The sequence below is a fragment of the Cygnus olor genome, chromosome 2 (genome assembly GCF_009769625.2).
Source record: "Cygnus olor isolate bCygOlo1 chromosome 2, bCygOlo1.pri.v2, whole genome shotgun sequence".
NCBI classification, from domain to species: Eukaryota; Metazoa; Chordata; class Aves; order Anseriformes; family Anatidae; genus Cygnus; species Cygnus olor.
The window spans coordinates 65,990,793-66,012,151 of record NC_049170.1 but is presented as its reverse complement, the minus strand read 5'-3'; the positions used below and the strand labels follow the sequence as shown (position 1 = coordinate 66,012,151).

The 21,359-nt window shown below is 40.3% G+C and overlaps 1 protein-coding gene across 5 annotated transcripts in view; it reads left to right on the top strand.

Moving 5' to 3' along the window:
* Nucleotides 1-21,284, top strand: part of LOC121064776 (myosin VIIA and Rab interacting protein) — a 232,239-nt gene extending 210,955 nt beyond the window's left edge. For 2 of the 5 annotated variants that reach the window (XM_040546839.1, XM_040546840.1), the window contains exons 12-17: nucleotides 8,812-9,006; nucleotides 13,201-13,362; nucleotides 15,066-15,170; nucleotides 15,266-15,325; nucleotides 16,207-16,329; nucleotides 16,983-21,284. In XM_040546839.1, coding sequence (XP_040402773.1) covers nucleotides 8,812-9,006; nucleotides 13,201-13,362; nucleotides 15,066-15,170; nucleotides 15,266-15,325; nucleotides 16,207-16,329; nucleotides 16,983-17,015 — 678 coding nt within the window. In that variant the 3' untranslated portion in view covers nucleotides 17,016-21,284. Of the gene's footprint in view, nucleotides 1-8,811; nucleotides 9,007-13,200; nucleotides 13,363-15,065; nucleotides 15,171-15,265; nucleotides 15,327-16,206; nucleotides 16,330-16,982 lie in introns of all 5 variants that reach the window. The other 3 variants (XM_040546841.1, XM_040546842.1, XM_040546843.1) reach the window with 3 other exon arrangements.
* Nucleotides 21,285-21,359: the final 75 nt, after the last annotated feature.

Below are 21,359 nucleotides of genomic sequence, written 5' to 3'. Positions count from 1 at the left end.
GAGATTCAGTAAGCATTGCAGAAAATGATTTTCTCATCACAGCCAGACCTATGTTATGGGAGTGCCGAGCATAAAGTAGACACGTGGAGCAGACTGGTTCTCTTATTTGGATTCATTATGATAATTTGTATTTATCAATTAAGAAGAACAGAAGATAAATATAAGGTATATGGTCTTCATATTCTGATGTACTCACCTATATTAAGAGATTTGGAAGGAAAAAAAAAATTATTTCAGCAATATGTTTTTAGCAGTTTCTGACCGTGGTGGTCTCCAAAACTCTTTGTAAACTCCCAGTTTAAAAAATGAACAAAACCCTTAATTCATTGTAGAGGTTTTTGACAGTGCATAGGTACTTTCTCACATTGCTGATAGTGTCTATTGCTTATCGTTCTTCTTGGTGGGATGAAGTTTCATACTCTGTGCTATTTGAGTCTTAGCTTATTGGAATCAGGTTATTAGAACAGGTTTTCATTTTATTTACTGAGCAAATATATGCTTACCTTGTATTTTAAAATACATGCTATTTTTAGTATCTCTTATGTAGTACTAAGCAAATTAATTTTGTAGCATTCTCTCAGCCATAAAAAAAGGAATCACTTTTTTTGTGTCAAAGGTTGATGCTTAATTCAGCAAAACACATAACCCCCTCAGCTTTTTCATTTTTTCCATAATCTTAGAGTTAAGTTTTGTCCTGTAAGTTTTAATTGCCTTTTAGATCTTTTTTTTTCTTTAGTAAAAATATCAAGGATGATTTTAAAGAAAAAATATTTTTTCCATTTGTGCAACATCATCATCCTGTAGATACTCTTACAGAATCCTGTGCAGATTTTAAGACTTGAATATTTCCATTTCCAACTTGAACCATAATATTATACCCACTGGAAAATAATTTTTTTCCTCATGAGTATAGGAACCTTGGTTTTATAAACAAGACATTGCAAATTATAAAAACTAACATCTGTAACTATATTAAGACAGTGGACTGAATTCATTAGTTAAAATGTAGTATTGAGTATTACCTACCACAACCAAAAAGACAGAATAATACCTGATAAGGTAATTTGGCTGTGAGGTAATTTAACTTTCATTTTCTAAATGAGGACACATAAATGAAGTTATTGACGTTAAAGTCAAGGCAAGAAGTCCCAAACTTACACTTGTGAGTCATTTCGTAATAGCATGTCTTTTCATAGTATGCTTGTCTTCAATCAGTTATCAAGGGAAATTTTAGCTTTCTTTCCCAGTTTTTGTGGTATTGATTAGCTAGGACATACTTTTAAGCCAAAAGATCTTTTGAAGGTCAGGGCTGATGACTGCAGTTAATGGTCGAGAATTGATGGCTTTGTTCGTCCCACACTGTGACTTGACCCGTGTCCCAGATCTTGCTTGCCTGTACAGAAGATGGACTTTTGGTGGGCTTTTCAGGGCCTTCTCAAGGCTGTAATATGAACTCCCACACGGTTTGGGAGAAGGGGAAAGGCAGGGTTGGGTTTTGGTTCTGTTTTTTTGTCAAGTCTGGATTCAGTCCAGTTACTCTGAAAAGATGAATCAACCAAAGGCAAAGCAGAGCTTCTCCCCAGTCCCTCTCAATTCCTCACGCAAAGATGGTAGCTATTAACTGAGACACAGACACACAACTGAGAGGGTTACAGAACAGTTTGAGACTGGAGCTAAAAATGACTGCACTACAGGTCACCAAGGACATGGTCAATACTGCCAGGGCTGTTAGTGATGGAAAGCTTCCCTTGCTCGGTTTCTGGATCTAACTGTTGATATCAACTGTTCTCTATGGAACAGTAAAGTAAATAATTTACATGCAAAGGAAATGGTGTGGAGATGTCATAGGCTGCTGAGTTCCATACATGTACTTAATATTCATCTACTCTTGGCAGTTTGGACACTTACGTTGCTTCAGGTTTATCAATCTGCTTTACTTCCATTGCTCATCATTCTTTGCACAAGAATGCAAATATAGTTCTAAAAAACACTTTCCAGTGTAGCATCCCTAATTTAGAAAAAAAAAAAAAAAAAGGGAAATTCTGGCAGCATCAGTAGGGAAAAGAGAGACAGCAGCAGAGAGGGGAAGTGGCTAAAGGTCAGTGATAGGTAGTTTAGACCACTGAAACATTCTCTTCAGCAAAACGGGAATCCTTTCCATCTGTCCAACAACACATAGAAATGACAGTATAGATGTTTCATAAGATGCTGTTTGTTGTATTCAATGTATACAGGCACACGTGTATGTATATGTGTTTGCACACACACACACACTTTTTTAGTATTTCATTGGTTTTAAAACTGTTCCACCAAGAACTCAGGAACCTGAACTTCTCGTTTTGATTGTGTCTAACGTATTTGTAAGCCTGGTTAGGAATTATCATAATATATATATATATATGTTTTCTTCATTCCATTAAACTCTTAATCTCAAATTCAATAGAAAATAAATTCTCATAATCAGTATATACATTCAATTTTGGATCAACTGCATCAATTTAATTTGAGAGGAGTGGTGTCAATTAAGCAGCATGGTAGCACAGATGAATTCATAATGCATCCCAGTTTTTTGAGAAGACTGACTGTGCTTATTTTTTCTGTGATAGCTATTTGTAATAGAGATTGCTTTCTGTGTCTCACATCCATATTAGTTCTTTGCTTGACGAGATGGATGGGAGAGACTTCATCATGGCATGTCATCTGTCTCTTTGAATCCGTTATAGGTGTTAACAATGACCTTTCTTGCAAAGGCAAAATCAAATCAGACAGCCAAAGGTCTTTACAGCAATTTGAAATGTCCACCTACCAGCATGATATTGTGTGCGCGTCTGTGAATTTTAGGTTATTTTCACAGAACCTTGTAACTTCTGAGTTTGACGTAGGTGTTTGGGGAGAGGATTGTGAAAGACTAAAACTCCAGGATAACACTTTTTCTTTTTTCTTTTTTCTTTTTTTCTTTTTTCTTTTTTCTTTTTTCTTTTTTTCTTTTTTCTTTTTTTCTTTTTTCTTTTTTCTTTTTTCTTTTTTCTTTTTTCTTTTTTCTTTTTTCTTTTCTCTATTTCCCTTTATATATCTTAAATAATTGTCTCTAGATTACCCCACTAGGTTTGCAAACTGGCCATTTTGGAATATAAGCAGTTTGAACAGCATTTGACATTTGCTGGAGATAGAAACATATGAGACAAAAACATTAACTGAGTAGCTGTTTTGTTTGTTTGTTTGTTTTCATTTTGAAAACCCCTGAACTCTTTACATATTAATTTTATGTCTCCTTCAGGCAGTCCTTAATCTCATCTCACTTCTATAAGTATGCAGCCCAAAGTAAAACCGATTTCCAAATATCCTTTAGCAGAAAACTTACACAAAGTTTGAATTTAAATAATTCCAAGATATTGCTTGTACTCTTCAGTTTTGTGAGATCTACTCTTCAGATGTACTCCAAGGAAAATCACTTCTTCTGACCATTTAATTTCTTTATGGTGTTTAGTGCCGTATCTTTGTTGTGCTATAAAAGTAGATGTTTCACAAGCGTAAAGAAAAGCTTTAACTCTTTGACTCAGATACCTCAGATACCTGCAGGCTAGCATCAAGGTATTTTCACAGAGACAAGCACGTTATGAGCATTTATCTAGCTGCCATGCACAACATTTAATGTGAAGCAAATCTTAATCTTCAGTTTTAAAAACCAAGCAGCATCTGCCACTAAGAACTTATCAAAAATCTAGAAAAGCTAAAAATCACATTTCTTACTTGCTGAACTTTTCTTTCCCTGTCCATTACATACTGAGAAGGAAGGGTATTTTACTCAAAATCTTGATTTCATAAAACTTCCTATCATAGAACACTTTACCAGGAAAACAATAACTGTGTTCTGCAGTAATTGGTCTCTGAAACTGGATAGGAAGGGGGATGGGGATGAAATAAGGCTCGTTAGAGGTGTGCCAGGGGGAACAATGTCAGGGTCCAGGGAGAAGGCAATCGCCCAGCTGAAGTGCATCTACACTAATGCATGCACCATGGGCAACAAACAGGAGGAGCTGAAAGCCATTGTGCAGCAGGCTAGCTATGACTTGGTTGCCATCACTGAAACATGGTGGGAGCACTCCCATGATGGGAGTGCTGCAATGACTGGCTATAGGCTCTTCAGAAGGGACAGGCAGCACAGAAGGGGTGCTGGTGTGGCTCTCTATATTAGAGAGTGTTTTGATGTCGTGGAACTCGAGACTGAGACTGGGAATGATAAGGTTGGGTCCCTGTGGGTTAGGATCGGCAGCAAGGCCGACAAGGCAAGCATCCTGGTGGGGATCTTTTACAGACCACCAAACCAGGATGAGGAGACAGATGAGGAGTTCTACAGGCAGCTGGCAAAAGTTGCGAAATTGTCAGTTCTTGTCCTTGTGGGGGACTTCAGCTTCCCAGACATATCCTGGAAATGCAATACTGCTCAGAGGAAGCAGTGTAGGAGGTTTCTGGAGAGCGTGGAAGATAGTTTCCTGATGCAGCTGGTTAGCGAGCCTACCAGGGGAGGTGCCCTGCTAAACCATCTGTTCACAAACAGAGAAGGACTGGTGGGAGATGTGGTGGTCAGGAGCTGTCTTGGGCAGAGTAACCACAAAATGGTAGAGTTCTCTATTCTTGGCGAAGTCAGGAAGGGGACCAGTGAAACTGCTGTTTTGGACTTCCAGAGGGCAGACTTTGAGCTGTTCAGGACCCTGGTTGGCAGAGTCCCTTGGGAGGCAGTTCTGAAGGGCAGAGGAGTCCAGGAAGGCTGGGCACTCCTCAAGAAGGAAATCTTAATGGCTCAGGAGTGGTCTGTCCCCACGTGCCCAAAGATGAGCCAGCGCAGAAGAAGACCGGCCTGGCTGAACAGAAAGTTGTGGCAAGAACTTAGGAAAAAAAAGAGGGTTTATGATCTTTTGAAAAGAGGGCAGGCCACTCAGAAGGATTATAAGGTTGTTGTAAGGATGTGTAGGGACAAAATTAGAAAGGCCAAAGCTCATCTGGAGCTCAGTCTGCCTACTGCTGTTAAAGGTAACAGAAAATGTTTTTATAAATACATTAACACAAAAAGGAGGACTAAGGAGAATCTCCACCCCTTAGTGGATGCAGGGGGAAACTTAGTGACAAGAGATGAGGAAAAGGCCGAGGTGCTTAATGCCTTCTTTGCCTCAGTCTTTACCGGCAAGACCAGTTGTTCTCTGGTTACCAGTACCCTGAGCTGGTGGAAGGGGATGGGGAGCAGAATGTGGCCCTCACTGTCCACGAGGAAATGGTTGGCAACCTGCTACAGCACTTGGATGTATGCAAGTTGATGGGGCCGGATGGGATCCACCTGAGGGTACTGAGAGAACTGGCGGAAGAACTGGCCAAGCAGCTTTCTATCATTTATCAGCAGTCCTGGCTATCAGGGGAGGTCCCAGTCGACTGGCAGCTAGCAAACGTGACGCCCATCTACAAGAAGGGCCGGAAGGTAGACCCGGGGAACTATAGGCCTGTTAGTTTGACCTCAGTGCCAGGGAAGCTCATGGAGCAGATTATCTTGAGTGTCATCACGCGGTACTTGCAGGACAACCAGGCAATCAGGCCCAGTCAGCATGGGTCTATGAAAGGCAGGTCCTGCTTGACGAATCTGATATCCTTCTATGACAAAGTGATGCACTTAGTGGATGAGGGAAGGGCTGTGGATGTGGTTTACCTTGACTTCAGTAAGGCTTTTGACACCGTTTTGCACAGCATGCTCCTCAAGAAACTGGCTGCTCATGGCTTGGACTGGCGTACGGTTTGTTGGGTTAAGAACTGGCTGGATGGCCAGGCCCAAAGAGTCGTGGTGAATGGAGTTAAATGCAGTTGGAGGCCGGTCACTAGTGGAGTCCCCCAGGGCTCAGTACTAGGGCCAGTTCTCTTCAATATCTTTATGATCTGGATGAGGGGATCGAGTGCACCCTCAGTAAGTTTGCAGACAACACCAAGTTAGGTGCGTGTGTTGATCTGCTCGAGGGTAGGAAGGCTCTGCAGGAGGATCTGGATAGGCTGGACCAATGGGCTGAGGTCAACTGTATGAAGTTCAGCAAGGCCAAGTGCCAGGTCCTGCCCCTGGGTCACAACAACCCCAAGCAGCACTACAGGATGGATGATGAGTGGTTAGAAAGCTGCCTGGCAGAGAAGGACCTGGGAGTATTGGTTGATAGTCAGCTGAGTGAATATGAGCCAGCAGTGTGCTCAGGTGGCCAAGAAGGCCAACAGCATCCTGGCTTGTATAAGAAACAGTGTGGCCAGCAGGACTAGGGAAGTGATTGTCCCCCTGTACTCGGCTCTGGTGAGGCCGCACCTCGAGTACTGTGTTCAGTTTTGGGCCCCTCACTACAAGAAGAACATTGAGGTGCTTGAGCGAGTCCAGAGAAGGGCAGTGAAGCTGGTGAGGGGTCTGGAGAACAAGTCTTACGAGGAGCGGCTGAAGGAGCTGGGGTTGTTCAGCCTGGAGAAGAGGAGGCTCAGGGGCGACCTTATCGCTCTCTATAGGTACCTTAAAGGAGGCTGTAGCGAGGTGGGGTTTGGTCTATTCTCCCACATGCCTGGTGACAGGACGAGGGGGAATGGGCTAAAGTTGCGCCAGGGGAGGTTCAGGTTGGATATTAGGAAGAACTTCTTTACTGAAAGGGTTGTTAGGCATTGGAATGGACTGCCCAGGGAAGTGGTTGAGTCACCATCCCTGGAGATCTTCAAAAGACATTTAGATGTAGAGCTTAGTGATATGGTTTAGTGGAGGACTTGTTAGTATTAGGTCAGAGGTTGGACTAGGTGATCTTGGAGGTCTCTTCCAACCTAGATGATTCTGTGATTCTGTAATAAATGCCACTATGGATTCTTATATTCTGCTATAAGAAAACCTTTTTCTAATTTAATTTAATCTTCCTTGGAAATCCATCATTAGCTACAACTAATAATAATAATAATAATAAAGAAGTAATGAAAGCTGAACTGGGGCTGCAGTTCTTGAAATGGAGAACATACATCAACAAAGATGATGAAGGAAATGTACATGATGCAAATGTAGTGTCTGGCCTTTATCCTTTTTTGTTCACTACTTATAGAATAGAATAAGAATTAGGTACTTGTAAAAGCAAATAATAAAACAAAGTAACATTGATTTCCTTCTCCATCCTATAAAATTATTGATCTGTTTTTAACCTAATTGGCACTTGTGAAAATAAATGGAAAAAACAGTAGGCTATTTATGGGGTTCAAGTATTTGTTCTCCTTAAGAGAGCCCTAGGCTTCCTTGTTCAGGTCTGTGTTAGCTGTCCTAACAAGCTAAAGATCTGTATGCAGTAGCATACTGTATTTGCTTTGTTCTCGTTCTCTTTAATCTCATGTATCTAATTATGTCTTGTAATCCAGAGAAATAACAGTGCTAAAGATGCCTTAATGTACTGATATACAACAATTGAGCACACACTGCTAAAGAAGTAGTTTTTCAGTAAAAGTCTTACCTAACAAGAACGAGCAGCAAACTAAAGGAAAGACATAATACAAGAGGTTTTCCAGTTAAATCCAGTAGAGTCTGTATGAAGGAAAGGAATGTTATTTCTCCTATATCCTGCTAGGGAAGCCAGCTGGCATATTGATTAATATACTATTTAAGTGATGTGCATTTGTTGTTAAAGACATATTTCACCAGTTACACTTTTCCATACTGTACGATTTACTGCGTAGAATCCAAACACTGTTTCCTCATTTTTGATTCTGCAGATATTTTGTTTTGGGGAAAATATACAGATGGGTGGGTCCCTCAGTCACATGCATAAGTATTTGCAAGTTCGAGGAATTAATTAAATTTTGGTCTGAACTTCCCACACTGTCTTTTAGGCAAAGCAACATTGAAAGTGTTGCACGTAAATTCAATGGGAGTGTTTGTATTGGCTTCAACAGGCTCTGGCTTGATCTCAAAGCTGTATAGTTTAGATGTTGAATTTGATGCTTGAGGGAACATCAGGTAAAAATTTATTGCCATCAAAGGGGTTGTCCTGAAAGCTAAAGCTCTGTAAAAATCATCAGAATTGGGATAGGTAATAACAAATTGCAAATTGATTAAAAATTGCACATTGATTAAAAAACCAGAAGTCTTACAGTTGTGTTTTTTTGTTTTTTTTTTTTTTTTTTTTTTTTAAAACATGGATAAAACTGCATGCTTTTCCTTGGTATTTGATATAAGTTATTTCATAAATACTTTTAAAAACTGGTTAATTGATTTTTTTTAAAAATGGGATACAAATGTGTACATGCCTGTATCTCAACCTTTCGTTTTTGAGGCCATCATATAATTCCTAGCAATCATCTATGTAAACTGCTGTCTTCATGGGGCTTCTGAAGATCTGAAGATTTCTCTCCCTTGTACACAGCTGCAATGTGATAGCTCCTGTATGGAGACAGGTGATTTCACATCTGTTTGGCAGGACCCCAAAAAGATGATTGTGGTTAAAAAAAACTGTTTAAAAGCTATTGCAAAAATAGCTGTATCTAGCTCACTTGCGTTTTAAAGCTGGGTATATGTAGGTTCCTTTGACATAAGTTTTGGACCAGCCCTCTAGTAGAACTAGTGTTGTGGAATAATTGTGTGTGTATCTTATTTTGTATGCTGTATCACTGTGCATGTGTTGAAAAGGGAGGGAGAAAAAGTAGATTCCTCAGCAACTAGCCAACTGTATTATGTTAGCATTTTTAAAGCTACAGCTTTAAGCTAAGCCATGTTGCATAATACCTCTCTGTGCTAATTTAATGCTGTTTTCTCTGTCTACTCTTGTAACAAAGCAGAAGTACTCTGCTGTCTCTCTCTGCAACATATCTACAGAGGTCCTGAAAATCATCAACGCCACCGAGGAACTGATTGCAGAATCCACCAGTCCCTGTGATTTCCCAGATGATGCTCAGGACAAGGGAAGAGGGACGTTCCCACTGGGGACAGACCCCATCAGACTTGATGAGCAGCTCACTACACTGGAAGAAAACGTAAGAACGTGAATCAGTGTATGAGTGAGTGTATGTGTGTGTGTGTGAGACAACTGAAAAGAGAGAGTGCTCAGGTAGGTATCATCAGTGTGTGTTGAGAATGAATCCCATGTTATTAATTCAATACACAGAGAGAACAAAAGATCTTATTTCAAAGAGGTGCTCAGCTGCTTGATGTTTTGTTGTGGTTTTGTTTTTTGTTTTAACGTGTACTTTAAAATATTTGAAGGAGGGGAAGAGTTGCATGTGCTGAGTTTTAGAACTAATTTCAGAACCCCTACATTAAAAATTAATTTAAGCCCTCCAAATCCCTGTGGCTGTGCTGCTGTGCCATGCCTTGATGAAACCACACATCTCCAAGTCCCAGCACAGCCTGATTATTTTAAGGGCAGGTAGGGAAAGCATTTTCCAAGTCACATGGAGAAGAAATGGAGGACCTCTTCCTCCACCCATGCTTTCCCTGCATACTGAGATGAGTACCCAGGGAGCCAGAGCTGCCCACTGTGCTATTAAAAACAGCTGGCTAGAGAAGCTGAATTAAACATTTCTGTTCAGCCACATCTGAATCTTCTGTCCTTTTTCACGAGTACCTGTCATCTGCAGGGAAAAGTGTAATGCTGAATCAGAGAGGGAAGCCACTACTCATTGGAAATTTTCATGCATCCACTTAATGGAGTTGGTACACTTGCAACTTTTCTCCTCTTGCAAATTTCTCTACACTTGCAAATTTTCTCCTCTTCCCACATTTAACTGATTACATTTCAGTGATTTTTCTCTTTGTTAGGAGCTTTTAAAGATCTTACAAGAATCCAGGCTGTCCTATTATAACATCCTGATCAATTCAAGAAAATAGATCCTGTTTGTCTTTAGTCCCTAGAAAATTTTCAAAGACAGAATCTCCTCTTGGGGGATAAAATCAGTTTCCTTCACAGAAACCCACTCCCACAACAGCCTGAATTCCTCAGAAAGAATGCAATTTGCAGAGAGGTTCTCCCACAATTTTTTGTCTGTGGAGAACTGTGTTGCAGATTATCTGATGTGCGTTTTTTCCGCACTTAAGCTCCAGCAATCCTTCATGTCTTTGTGACTATTTGACGTCTGTGGTGCTGTGACCCCTAGTTGTTCATTTGAGCCAACCATTCCTCACTGGTCACTGAGGCAGAGCATTTCTTGCTGTGGTGTTTCCCTGCTTGCAGCGTATTGCTGATTTATCTTCTCTCAATGGCCTGCGTAGTTCATAAGGCATTCAGTTGGGTCAGCCTTGCTGTGTCCCCACACTATATCTTTCTCTGCCCCACACAGGATTTGAAGTACATGACAAAACTGCGTGGTTTCATGATTTCATCACTACAGTCAATGTGTAAATTTAAAAAGTCTTTAGAAATCCAGGAATCCACATTTCTTCCCAATGCAGATGGGGGCATACCTGCATGCAGCATATCTTCTTTGCGGCAAATTGTGAAAGAGGATCTGGGTGCACATGTAGACAGACACCTTACTGCGTTCGTTCTTGTTCTCAGTGTTTTGTTGATTGTACATGCATCAGTGGGGAGAATGTAGGGGCCACCTGTCCCAGCGCTAGGTCTGGTGGGTGTTAGTAGAAGCTATGCATACCTAGATGTTGGTAAAAATAAGTCTCCTGAATCTGAATGTTAATGTATGCAAAAGGGTGTAATTTCATGGAGACCTGCAAGTACACCATTGCTGCTTGAAGTGCAATGATTGTTCAGGTAAAGAGAATCTTAAGTAAAATCTTCTATTTAAATCTAGATGGAAAATGTTCAATAAAACCAAAATTTAACAAATATGGGGGTTCTTATGTTACAAAAATATTGTTCACCTCTTGCCACGTTTTTCTATTGTCCTGTTTTATTTATTTATTTATTTATGCTTGTGAAATATCCAAATTATTGTGAAGAGAATTTTGGCATAGCATTTAAACGCGTCTTTCCTTCAACTTCCTAAAGAGGTTTCTGATCATAGTGCTCTTCTTTCTTCTTTCTCTGATATTTAGATGTGATAGAGAAATCAAAAAAGAACCTTTTAATCTGAAGTGGCTGTGGTACATTGCACCAGAAATATGTACCACTGATGTAAATGGAAAGAATAATTTAAACCCACAAAGCAGGAACATTTCTATTTAAATCAGAACGTTAACTTTATGGTCTACCTGTGTCTCCAAGTACTTCAGCAAAGATGTTAAATCATATCACTTATCTGTCCTAGGTACACTTTTCAAGAATTTCATGCTTGCAGTTAGGTTGTCATCTAACAAGACGCAGTTCATACAAAACATAGTGAATTTGCTTCTTAGCGAAGTCATGTACAGGAACAAAATGTATATACCTTGTATATGTATATACCTTGAAACCAGTAATACAAAGGAGAAAAACAAACAAACACACAAAAACAAACAAGCAAAAAACCTATTGCAAGCAATTAAAAATCAATTACACAATAAAAATAATAGTCATTCTCCACCACTTTTGATCCATGAAGTTACAGCATGGCCAGAAATTATTTGAACACTTGTTACCAGTGGATTGCAGGGTCTAGGAATTATGGGCAGATATGATGACTTGAGTGGAAAACATATGAAGTGAAGGTATGTGCTCAAGGATCTTGTTCAGATCCTGTTTTCTTGCCCCTTGAACCATAAAATCTGCCACAGAGTATGTTTAATTCGTGGTAGTTCTGTAGCACTGCAGCCTTTATTGGTATTGGAGTAAGTGATGCTGCCAGTGGGGAAAATCAGAATATAGATTTAATTCTACTGTCCTGATCCCAGCTTCATCGAAACAGTCTCTTGACAATCTCGTAAACAGGCAGAAGTTGCAGTATTGTCACATAAGTAGCACAATTTTAAACACAGTTATCAAAAGATAATATTTGAAATTAGGCCGTTCACAACAAGAAGGACATTGAGGTGCTCGAGCGTGTCCAGAGAAGGGCAACGAAGCTGGTGTGGGGTCTGGAGAACAAGTCTTACGAGGAGCGGCTGAAGGAGCTGGGGTTGTTTAGACTGGAGAAGAGGAGGCTCAGGGGCAACCTTATCGCTCTCTACAGGTACCTTAAAGACGGTTGTAGCGAGGTGGGGTTTGGTCTCCCACGTGCCTGGTGACAGGACGAGGGGGAATGGGCTAAAGTTGCACCAGGGGAGGTTTAGGTTGGATATTAGAAAAAACTTCTTTACCGAAAGGGTTGTTAGGTATTGGAATGGTCTGCCCAGGGAAGTGGTTGAGTCACCATTCCTGGAGGTCTTTGAAAGATGTTTAGATGTAGAGCTTAGTGATATGGTTTAGTGGAGGACTTGTTAGTGTTAGGTCAGAGGTTGGACTGGGTGATCTTGGAGGTCTCTTCCAACCTAGACGATTCTGTGATTGTGTGAAAATTAGCATTTTCTATAAACTAGGGACCTTCATCCAGCGGAGTCTTAGATTTCTTTCTGAAATATAAGAAACACATAAAACACAATTTATAATGAATTATTGCTCTGAGTAGCTGAATGTGAAATGAAATCTTCACCCACGGTGATCAGAGGTGTTGCAGATGGGTCAAGATATTGTTTGTTTTCAGAGAAGATCTCTAAATTATAGAGTCTGTTATTCTTATGTGGCCCAAATAAGTCTACAGACCCTCCACAGATTCACTCCAAAGGGCCAGGAGATGGAAAGGATTTTGGCTGCTGTATAATTTGGTGAGTGCAGGATGCAATGGAAAACTCCGTTGTGCATACAATAAGCACAGGTGTAGTGTAAGAATTTTATATCCATATGCTGATGAACAGTTATTCTCGCAGATTTTTTGATTGACTGAAGGCCTTGAGTGCGTCTTACACACAGTGTGGCAGTCTTTAATTGCAGTCTTTATGTTATGAAATTGAATATCAAAAAAAAAAAAACTTTTCAGCGTTCTTTTTTTTTTTTTTCTGGTGTATATGGAATAATTCTGTTTTGTAGTACTATTGTAACACCTATGAAATTTGGACTTCAGCTACTTCATACCCTTCTTTTTCTTTATGGATGTGTGTTTCCAGATTATTCCTCCCTGATTCACGTCTGCCAGCATCTGCTTGCAGTGAGTTGGCAGGGGTGGGGGGTGGGGCTCAGAGGTGTCATGGACGATGCAGTCTGCTCAAACCTCCATGCTCACGAAACAGAAATCGCCGACAGCTCTCCCTCCTGGGCCCTGCAGGTGTACCTGACAGCTGTCACGGTGTATGGGCTGGAGGGGCAGCTGACCGGCCTGGAGGACGCAGCACGCAAGATCAACAGCATTACAGCAGAGTCGGAGCTGGCCGAGCTGGAGGATCAGGTGGCCACAGCAGCCGCCCAGGTTCATCACGCGGAGCTTCAGGTGAGGACGGCAGCTCCTCCCCACCTGCAGTTTCACACTGACTTCCCTCGTGCTTACCTTTTGTCTGTGCATGCTTAGTTGTAATATTCTTTTGTATCATAGCGAACTTGTGATCCAAGGATACACAGCTGCGTCACAGGAGCTGAGTAAAGCATAACTGAGATGTGTCACTCAGCACAGCCAGATGTACTGCAATTGTTTCTTCCCCCAGCTAGTTTTCGGACAACAGCATGTTACTGTAGTACTAATACTGTACCTGCTCCTTGTTCCCAGGCAGCTCACATGGTGTGCTCTGTCGTGTGCATGCCTGTTGTCTGACTGCAGATATGGTCTTAGGTAGTTCTTCTACTCAGCAGACTGTAGAGCACTTTGCAAAAGAAGCCAGTGTCAGTACCAATCTACCAAAAAAGACCAAAGGCAGAACCCAGAATTTGCAAGTCTGCCTTGGGATTTAGCTGCTGAGCAGTGCACATCCCAGCCAAAAGGCAATTGCTCGTGTGTGCTGCAGTCTAGTTTCTCCCTAGTGGGCTCCAGAAAGTCTGGGGCTCTGAAGAGAACTTCATGACCTGGTGCAGAAAGCTGAATGAGGTAAGGCTGTCAGACTGCAAGGGAATAATGACCTGAATAATGGCTAGCAGCAGAGGCTTACTGACCAGTCTGTACCACAGGATGCACTCTGACATGCTTGTGCCAGACGTTAACAGGGATGTACCTGTTTATTTTCTTCAGTGACAGCACATTCAAATTAGGATTGAGCAAAGATCTCAAAGTCTGACACCTTCCTGATGTCAGAAGTGCACTGATGAAATAGATGGCAACCTGGCAGTGGCATCTTGTTGGCCTTGGTCACTAATTTACGTTACATATATTAATGGACATGAGAAGTGAGGAGGGGAGAGGCCTGAGCTATGAGAGCAGGGTGACAAAGAAGGTAACATGCAACTGATCCATCTGCAGCGTGAACAGCTTCAGGTGTCGTCGTGAATCAGGAGTCTGATTATATGTGCAGCTGAAGTCTGACTTCTCTGACACTTTTTCCCTTTTGGTGACACTTGTATCTGCTAGTCTCTGCCTCGGTCTAGTTTCTCCCTAGATGTTTGTTTCCTTGGCCTTTTGTTTTTCCTAGCAACTTGTTTTTCTTTGAGTGTTTTTACACAGTGTGTAATTGCGTTTCTGTGTTTGTCTGACATACATGTACATTCAAATTATAACAAATATTCAAGATCAAACGTTTGGATTTTGAGACAGAGGATGTACCTTGTGTGTGCATGAAATTAATTTTGAATTAGGAAATGTGTTCCACAAAGTAATTGTTTAAATGTAGCCTTTGAAAAACACATGCTTGAATGTTGTTCAATTATGTAGCTAGCAGTGACTGGGAGATGGCAGACAGGGGTTTCTCTCCTTCTTTGCTTCCTCACAAGGAACAAAATGCCTCTTCACTGGAGTCACATAGTAGGTTGGAATGTTCTTTTACTTCATCTTTACTAACAAATTAATCCCTCTTCGACATTAGGACTAAAGAATACAGGAGAGCAAAGTGTCAGAATTGATGAAGAAATCAGCCATCTGTTTATATTTTTTGATTAAAGAAGATTTGACTGGGGGGAGGGATATGTTTTAGTAGTGGCATCCGTAGTAATTTTAAAACTTCTTTTTCCCCCTCCCCATCTGTCTTTCTCTGTCTCTTATTTTCTTTGAAGATTTCAGATATTGAGAGCAGAATATCAGCTCTCACTGTTGCAGGCTTGAATGTGGCTCCATGTGTTCGCCTGACAAGGAAACGGGATCAAAAGCAAACAAACCAGGTGCCAGAACATTATGTAGTATTCAAAAATACATTGGGGAAATCTTGCCTCTTTTTCTGTAATGGAGTTGAGTAATGCATATGTGTTGTTTACAGATGCATACAATAGACACATCAAGACAGCAGAGGAGGAAACTTCCGGCTCCACCAGTAAAAGGTGCACTTGTTACATATGATAAATTTATAGTCCCTCTTTATAAGTTTCAATGCAATGTACAGTTCAGAAGAGTAGGGGAAAGATGAAGTTATAAAATGAACAGATGTGTCTACCTTCCTCATTTCCCATCGCACTTGCAAAAACAAAACATACATTTGGCACGTAAAACATCACCACTTCCTATTTCAGTGGAAAATATGACAGTGGCAAATTAACAGAAACAGAACAGAAGGTTGGGAAAAGCAAATGAGGACTGCTAGATGCTTGTCCTGTAAAAGTCAGGCCACTGCTGAGGTGTGGCCAGGTTTAGGCTGCAAGGGCCAAGCAGTCACAGTGCTAACTATGAATAGCCACTTGCCACTCTCCACAGCCCACAGCTGCTTTCTTGAAGACTAAGCCTACTGAATTCAGTCCATGTTATCTGGGTCAGTAATGTTGCTGGTATGTTAGGGTATGGCTGTGAGTTGTTTGTTTGTTTGTTTGTTTTTTTAAATACGGTTTTCTTTTCTTTTCTTTTCTTTTCTTTTCTTTTCTTTTCTTTTCTTTTCTTTTCTTTTCTTTTCTTTTCTTTTCTTTTCTTTTCTTTTCTTTTCTTTTTTTTCTTTTTTTTTTTTTTTCTTTTTAAACCTGCAGTGCATTATCTCTGACAATTCTGGGGCCTGCTTCACCTTGTTTTACTCTTGTGTAATTCTAATGATTGACACGACCTCAAACTTCAGTAAACTTCGAGGTGCACAGCCTGCTGTTTTTCATGTAACTTAAATTGAGCTTGTCTTATGTGTCTGAGGGGAAGTTTTTTCTCTCTAGAAGCTGTGACTCTTCAAGAGCATTATTTCATTCGCTTCAATCTGTTAGGTGACAAATCTTTTTTGTATTTTTCGCAGGTGAAAAAATAGATGGTTCTCCAATTACCACTGTCAGAACGTTTAATAGAAACTTCATGCTTCAAGGATCTCTAACGCAAAGAACTAAAGAGAGGAAAAGCACTGCCAAGGACTTAATGGTAAAATCATAATAAGTGTTTTCAAAAATGCTATTAAAAGCAATAAGTAGAAATGTAGAGGTATCAGTGTATATGTTTCAGCATCTTCACAAAATTTCTCTTAATAGGTGGAGGAAAAAGAATAGAGACTGCTGAGGTAACTGAACAAATGTGTCCAGTGTCCTGGAAGCTGTCTGACTATAGCGGCATGTAGCAGCTGTGTGCTCCAGAATGTTAGCCTGTAGGAATGTATCACAGCTGCTAGGTCTACAGGAATGTGCTACCCTTATTTAAAATTAAGAAATAAATTAGTGGACCTGCAGTTCAGACCCTCCCAGTACCAATTTCACAGCATAATTCTGCAGGTGAGGGTCACCTCGAATCTTAGTGATTTTTGAGAAAAGTTCAAAGCTAGCATAAGTGAAATTTAAGGAGTAGACAGGCTGCACATTGACCCAGCAGGATTTGAACATGTAGGTTTCACTGTACAGCTGTCAATCATTTTCTTCTATAGCAGCTGTAGATGCATAAGAAGAAAAGATGACTAAGTGGTCTACCACTAGATATGTGTAAAACAGGTAGGGAGGTGAGAAAGGGAAGGATCTGGTTCCCTTCAGCAACCTTGTTTTGTGTTTCACTCATGTTTCTTTCTTTCCTGTCCCTCTCTGTTCTAGGAACCTGCTATAGGATCTGCTGTGATGTACTAAACTTATACTTCTCTACTGCCAATAACACACTGCCTAAGGCTGTACACTAGAGTGCCTTTACTTAACAGCCATTGTGTATGTCCAGCTGAAAATGGACCCTCAAGAACCCACAATGCCTCAGTTATAGGGCTTCGTTTGGATACCTCACTGAGAAAGCTGTCCAAGTCTTCAGCATTGTGGTCTGCTAAAGGAAACTCTGCCTTAAAGTTCTCACAACACTCTAGAAAGGATGATGAGTTTCAAAAGCAAGGCTCCACGTTTTAAGATGCACTTTTTCTCCCCATTGATTGTACTAAAGTATGTTGTCTTTAAACTACAGTATGTTTTTGTACACTCAGTCAATCATAATTACAGGCCAATATTTCATTCAAAAAGAATGAACAAAGCAGACCTGTGATCCACATTTTCTGGCCTCTTAATGTTCATGTAGGCATCTGTCTTGTCAAGCAATAAGAACAACTCTGTGCAGTGTATGCTGCTTTTCAGCTACTTGGTGGGAGTGGAGAACCTGTGTACCTAGCTCTGCTCTCCAGGAGCCAGTGGAAGTTTTGACAAGGTTGGTAGGAGGAGATGCGATATGCAGAGACTTCTCTGTTCCCTGAAAATACATTTGGCAGAGTTAATGTTCTAGCTCCAGAGCTAGGTATTTTGCAGTTGGTGGCAGGGGGGAATGTGGATGTCATGCTGAGCCATGAATTGGTGGTAAGCAGCAGATGTGGACCAGATGTCTGTTGAGTTACAATCCCAGCATCTGGATGCATCTGAACACTGTTGTGAAACCAACACCTTTGTCTGTCTCATTCTTCTTGGTATCATTGTCCCCTTGATGGTGTCTAACCATGCTGTAGTTGAGAATAAATTCTGACCAAATCTTTAAGATTGGAAAAAGAAAGTAAAAGCATTGTGGATGAGATCTCTGCTGACTGGCTGATGGCTGCAAGGTGGCTGCAAACTATAAGAGATTCCCTTTGGCCGCTTCCTTTTCTGAGGAGGGGACCAATGTAGCCCAGAAGTCTTTTCCTTTACTAGTCTGTAGCCATCGTGGAGTAGTTGGGGCCTGTCACTGGTGCCATATGCACCCCACTACCATTGGACCACTCTGAATCAGATTGTGGACAGTGAAATTTCTTCTTTCATTTCCTGAAACCCTTAAAAGGGGAACCAAACCCTGGAAGGCCCTTGATCAAATGCCCAGGAGTGAAGATGCCATTTACAGAGTGTTCCTCTGGCCCTTTTGGGGGAGGGCCTTGCCAATTTGTGGTACATTTTCCTCTGGGGAATACAAAGGAGGTAGTTAGAGGAGGTGATTGTGATATTCTACATCAAATTCAGTGCAAGTACCCAAATGCATTCTGCACTGATGTGAAATCATGCTATGAAGGAGGGCATGAGCTGGTAAGTTCCCTGTCAGCACTAAGGAATCTTGGGCCAGAGAACACCTCTCTTCAGTGAGATGTCTCTATCTTTTGCTGGTACTAGCTAGGGGGCTCTGAGGTTGCACCTGGCTGACTTCAAGGCTTTTTTTTTTTTTTTAAATTGCTGTTAAAGCATACAGAAAGCTCAAGACAGAAAACACTGAAAAAAAAATCAGACTGGTCTCAGTTTGTTCCAAATTTTCAGTCCACTCAGAAGACAGTAACCTGATTTTCAGAGCTGGCAATGAGCTTTCTCAAGAGCAGCGGGTACCAGGAGAGGAGGAGAGCTGCTTCTTTCCCCAGGTTCCCAGCTAGCAGAGCACCCACACGTTACCTGCCAGCTGGCACGAACATGGTCCCCTGGGACACTGGGCCATGACATGCTTTTGCTTGGGCAAGTATGAGCAAAACTTGGCAAATCTCCTGACTACATTGGGGTTTGGGGGTCAGGTGGGGTTGATAAAGGATGGCCGGATGGGATGGTTGGGAAAACAGTTCCAGTTACAAACCTATATTTGAAGCCAAGTTTGTCAGCGTGCTGATGTCCAGCTGTAGGTAAGGAACTGTCAGAATATATACAGCCATCTTCTCACCTAGAAGACACAAGTGTCACTCTATCTCTTTGATGAATTTCCATCTGCCGAAGGTCTGACTCAATATGTTTATTCTGGGTGAAATTATGCCTTCTCTTACTCTCACACAATACTAGTTCTCTGGAACTGGTTTGCACAGATGTGAGGGTAGAATTTGGCCCGCTCTGTTTAATATATAAATATATATATAAAAGATAGATTTTATTTATATATGCAGTCCAGTAAAGGAGATTAAACAGAGTAGGATGCTTAGGAATTTTCTTTTATTCAGTCTCCTCCTCCTCCCTTGACTGTTCTCATGTATGTATACAATACATTCCCAGGTTCTGGTTTATGCAGGTATGCGTGTTATGAAATGTCAATAATGTGGTTGGTCTACATATTCGTCTAATAATAATAACTAATGTTGTGTATGTAATATCAATGCAGAAATTACTAATTTTAATAGAATAACTCTTTGGCTTTTGTTCTGTTAGTGTGATTTAAATAAGCCAACAAATTTTGGAATAGGTTGTTTTCCTTAAGAGGCATGAAAAGCAACTATTATCATGTTACAATGTTAAAATATTCAGTCTTCTTTGACAGAAAAATGTGTACTGTGTAGGCATTGCAAAAAGAAAAAAGAAAAAAAATCCTACCTGCTATAAGGCATTTGAATTTTTACAAATGTTTATTGTGCCAAATATGTGCAAAGTTATAATTTACTGTTTAAAAAAATCATAAAAACATATGTTATAGCACACAAAGTATTTTTTTGTCATCAAGTGATTTCAATCTTTAGTGTTAATATTTATATTTAGATTAATTTTTATAAATGAAAATATTTTAACAGGTAAAATGAAGACTATATGATCTATTTGATTAAGTCTGAGTAAATATTAAGCTTGCCTTGTTGTTGTTATCAGCATACTCACCAAGAATTATTGTCAAGAAAATTATAAAAGAGGAAAAGCAATTTATGAAAATAATGCCTTTTTCAAGGACTTAATTCATAAAGAAAACACAGGCATTCTCCTCTGTGGTGTGGATTTATGTGCCCTTCCAGTCAGGAAACATGCTGACCATGCTGCTGCACGCAGCTCTTCAGGTACTGCCACATCACAAACCACCCATTCTCTGTTAAACACAGGAGATGGGCTACTCCAGAGTCACCTTGTTCAGTTGAGAGGAGGAATAAGCATTAACACACTTAGTTCAGGTTGTTTTTGGCTGGGTTGGGGCAAGAGGGATCCTGCTAAGAATATTTGATGGTGTCTTCTCCAAACCGTCATGCCTGTGCAGTGAAATACGATCTCAAGCAAACAGAATTTCTGTAACTCTCACTGGGATTGCTACCAAAGGATAAACTGAGCAACAGCCCTGCCAATAATCTTAGTCTGGTATTTTCAGAGCCTCATAAGACAAATGATAATCAATATATATTTTTTTATCAGCTTAGTTTCTACACCATGAGGGTGTTCATTTAAACTAATGTTTTTTAAGTAAGTAACACTTTGGGTAAGCAGATATGTTGTATTATAAATAGCAATAACTACCTTAGTATATAAAAATCCACTCCTTGTTGACAGACCACTCACAAACAGAAAAAAAGGATTGAATTATCTGTTATAATTAATTCAACCACTAGCAAATTTTAGTAGTAGTTGTAGCAAAGCACAACTAGAAATGCAAGTTCATTCTAATTTGCAATTTGCATTATGATTCATGGCCTGGATTTAACCATCATTCATTAGCTAAATTGTAAGCTATCTTTTTTGGATATACGCCATAGATTAAACTGCATTTGAATATTCTTGCTGGTAGTAGTAATCAATCGAGATTAAACATATTGCAAATAACACTTCTTATAAAATGAGTATAACAAAGTTAATTACTGTGGCAAATATGACTGTTAAACCACAACCCAAGGCTTATTGATGTGGACTAATGTGGTAGTTTGTACATTGCTTGTGATCCTCAAAGAGTGGCTTCAGCTTGATCAGATAGTATACTTAAAAACAGTAACATTGTTTTAAAGGGTATCAGATAGTTTAGGCCCTTAACCATTTTGGTACACGATAATACACCATGATAATGGTACGCGATTACACGCGGTAAGCACAAAACGACACTGAAGAGTTTAATTAGCCAATTTTTTCCTCATTTTCTGACCTTCAGCAGGGCGAAAATACTTATCTTTGACAGAAGCTCCTTTTTGTTCATTAATGTATCTCTCCAGAAGCATAGGAAGAATCATAAAAGGCCAATGGGTTGCTTAGGGCTGCATTCCCGGAAGTGGATGTTAACAATCTCTATAACATCTACACACAGAGCACCAGCATTTCATGCCATTAATG